Here is a 1,396-nt window from a genome sequence, read left to right on the forward strand (position 1 = left end):
TCAGGAAACACTTCAGGAAACTCTCTGACAATAGGAAGGTCACACATGGCAACCTTAGTCTCTACTTCCAGGTTAGACAAGATCATGTACACTTGAGAATCTTCTTTTAAAGATGTCAAAACTTATTTGGCAGAGATAAACATTTCATCCTTACTCACTCCAAAATCATCAAACATCATAATTTTATCAAAACAGTTTAACAAGACATGGTTAGAAGATAACCAGCCCATACCCAGAATAACATCAATTTGGCTCAAAGGCAAACAAATCAAATCAATTAAGAATGGTCTACCAAAAATTTCAACAGGACAATTCAAACACACATTAGAAGTTAACACAGAGCCAATAATTGGGGTCTCTACTACCAGATCTTTATTTAAAGAACACACATAAAGCTTAAGTTTCTCTACACATGAACAAGATATAAAGGAATGGGTTGCACTGGAATCAAATAACACAAGTAAGGGAATCCCACTTATGAAACATTTACCTTGGATTAGATCTTTGGATTTCGAAGCTTCAATGCCATTAAGAGTAAAGACTCTTCCTGTGGCTTTCGGATGTCCAGTTTGGTCATTCATACCTCCACCATTTTGTTCCTTCTTGGGATATGGTTAATCCCTCTGAATATGGCCCTTCTATCTACAGTTGAAACAAGTCATGTCTTTGTCCGCACAGTTTGAAGAAATATGGTGTGGCTTATCATGCCTGTAACAAACTATCTGAGTTGAGAAAGTAGTGGGTTTGCTACCACTACCACTAGAAAACCCCATAGCAGTAGTCCTCTGATTGTTGGGGAAATTACCATAATGCTTAGGAGAGGTCGGGTATTGTCTTCCCCAATTTTGGGATCCATTCTTCTTGTTCTTCATTGGACTCGTGCTCCGATAATACGTTGCACTATCTCGAGAGTCTTCATCCCAAATTCTACACATGTTCACCAATAGTGGGATTTGATGAACACCTTGATAATTCACAGCTTGCTTCACCTCAGGTCGCAAGCCATTTAGAAACTTCACACATTTTGAGCTTTCATTATCCCTTCCTTGGTATTGAGGAAAATATCTCACTAGCTCTTCAAACTTGGTTGCGTATTTAGCTACAGTCGTGTTCCCTTGCCTGAGCTCAAGGAATTCCATCTCCTTCATGTTCCTAACATCTTTAAGGAAGTATTTCTCTAGAAATACCCTCTTGAAGGTTTCCTATGTCACAGCTTGACCTTCAGCCTCCCAACATTGGCGAGTGTTCTCCACCAATACTCAACTTCTTCTACCAGAGTGTAGGAGTCAAAAGAAACCTTTTGCTCCTCAGGGCATGTCATCACTCAGAATATTTTCTAAATCTCCCTGATGTAGCAACATGTGGAGCTTGTAGGCCTTGGATCTACTTCATCAAT

General features: G+C 39.5%; 1 protein-coding gene across 1 annotated transcript; it reads right to left on the minus strand.

The window, feature by feature from the left end:
* Nucleotides 1-638: 638 nt before the first annotated feature.
* LOC102664196 (uncharacterized) lies at nt 639-1,148 on the minus strand. The gene has a single exon (XM_006596725.1). It carries the CDS (start codon nt 1,146-1,148, stop codon nt 639-641), a length of 510 nt encoding a protein of 169 aa, XP_006596788.1.
* Between the last annotated feature and the right edge of the window lie 248 nt (nt 1,149-1,396).

Source organism: Glycine max, chromosome 14 (genome assembly GCF_000004515.6).
Source record: "Glycine max cultivar Williams 82 chromosome 14, Glycine_max_v4.0, whole genome shotgun sequence".
Lineage (NCBI taxonomy): Eukaryota > Viridiplantae > Streptophyta > Magnoliopsida > Fabales > Fabaceae > Glycine > Glycine max.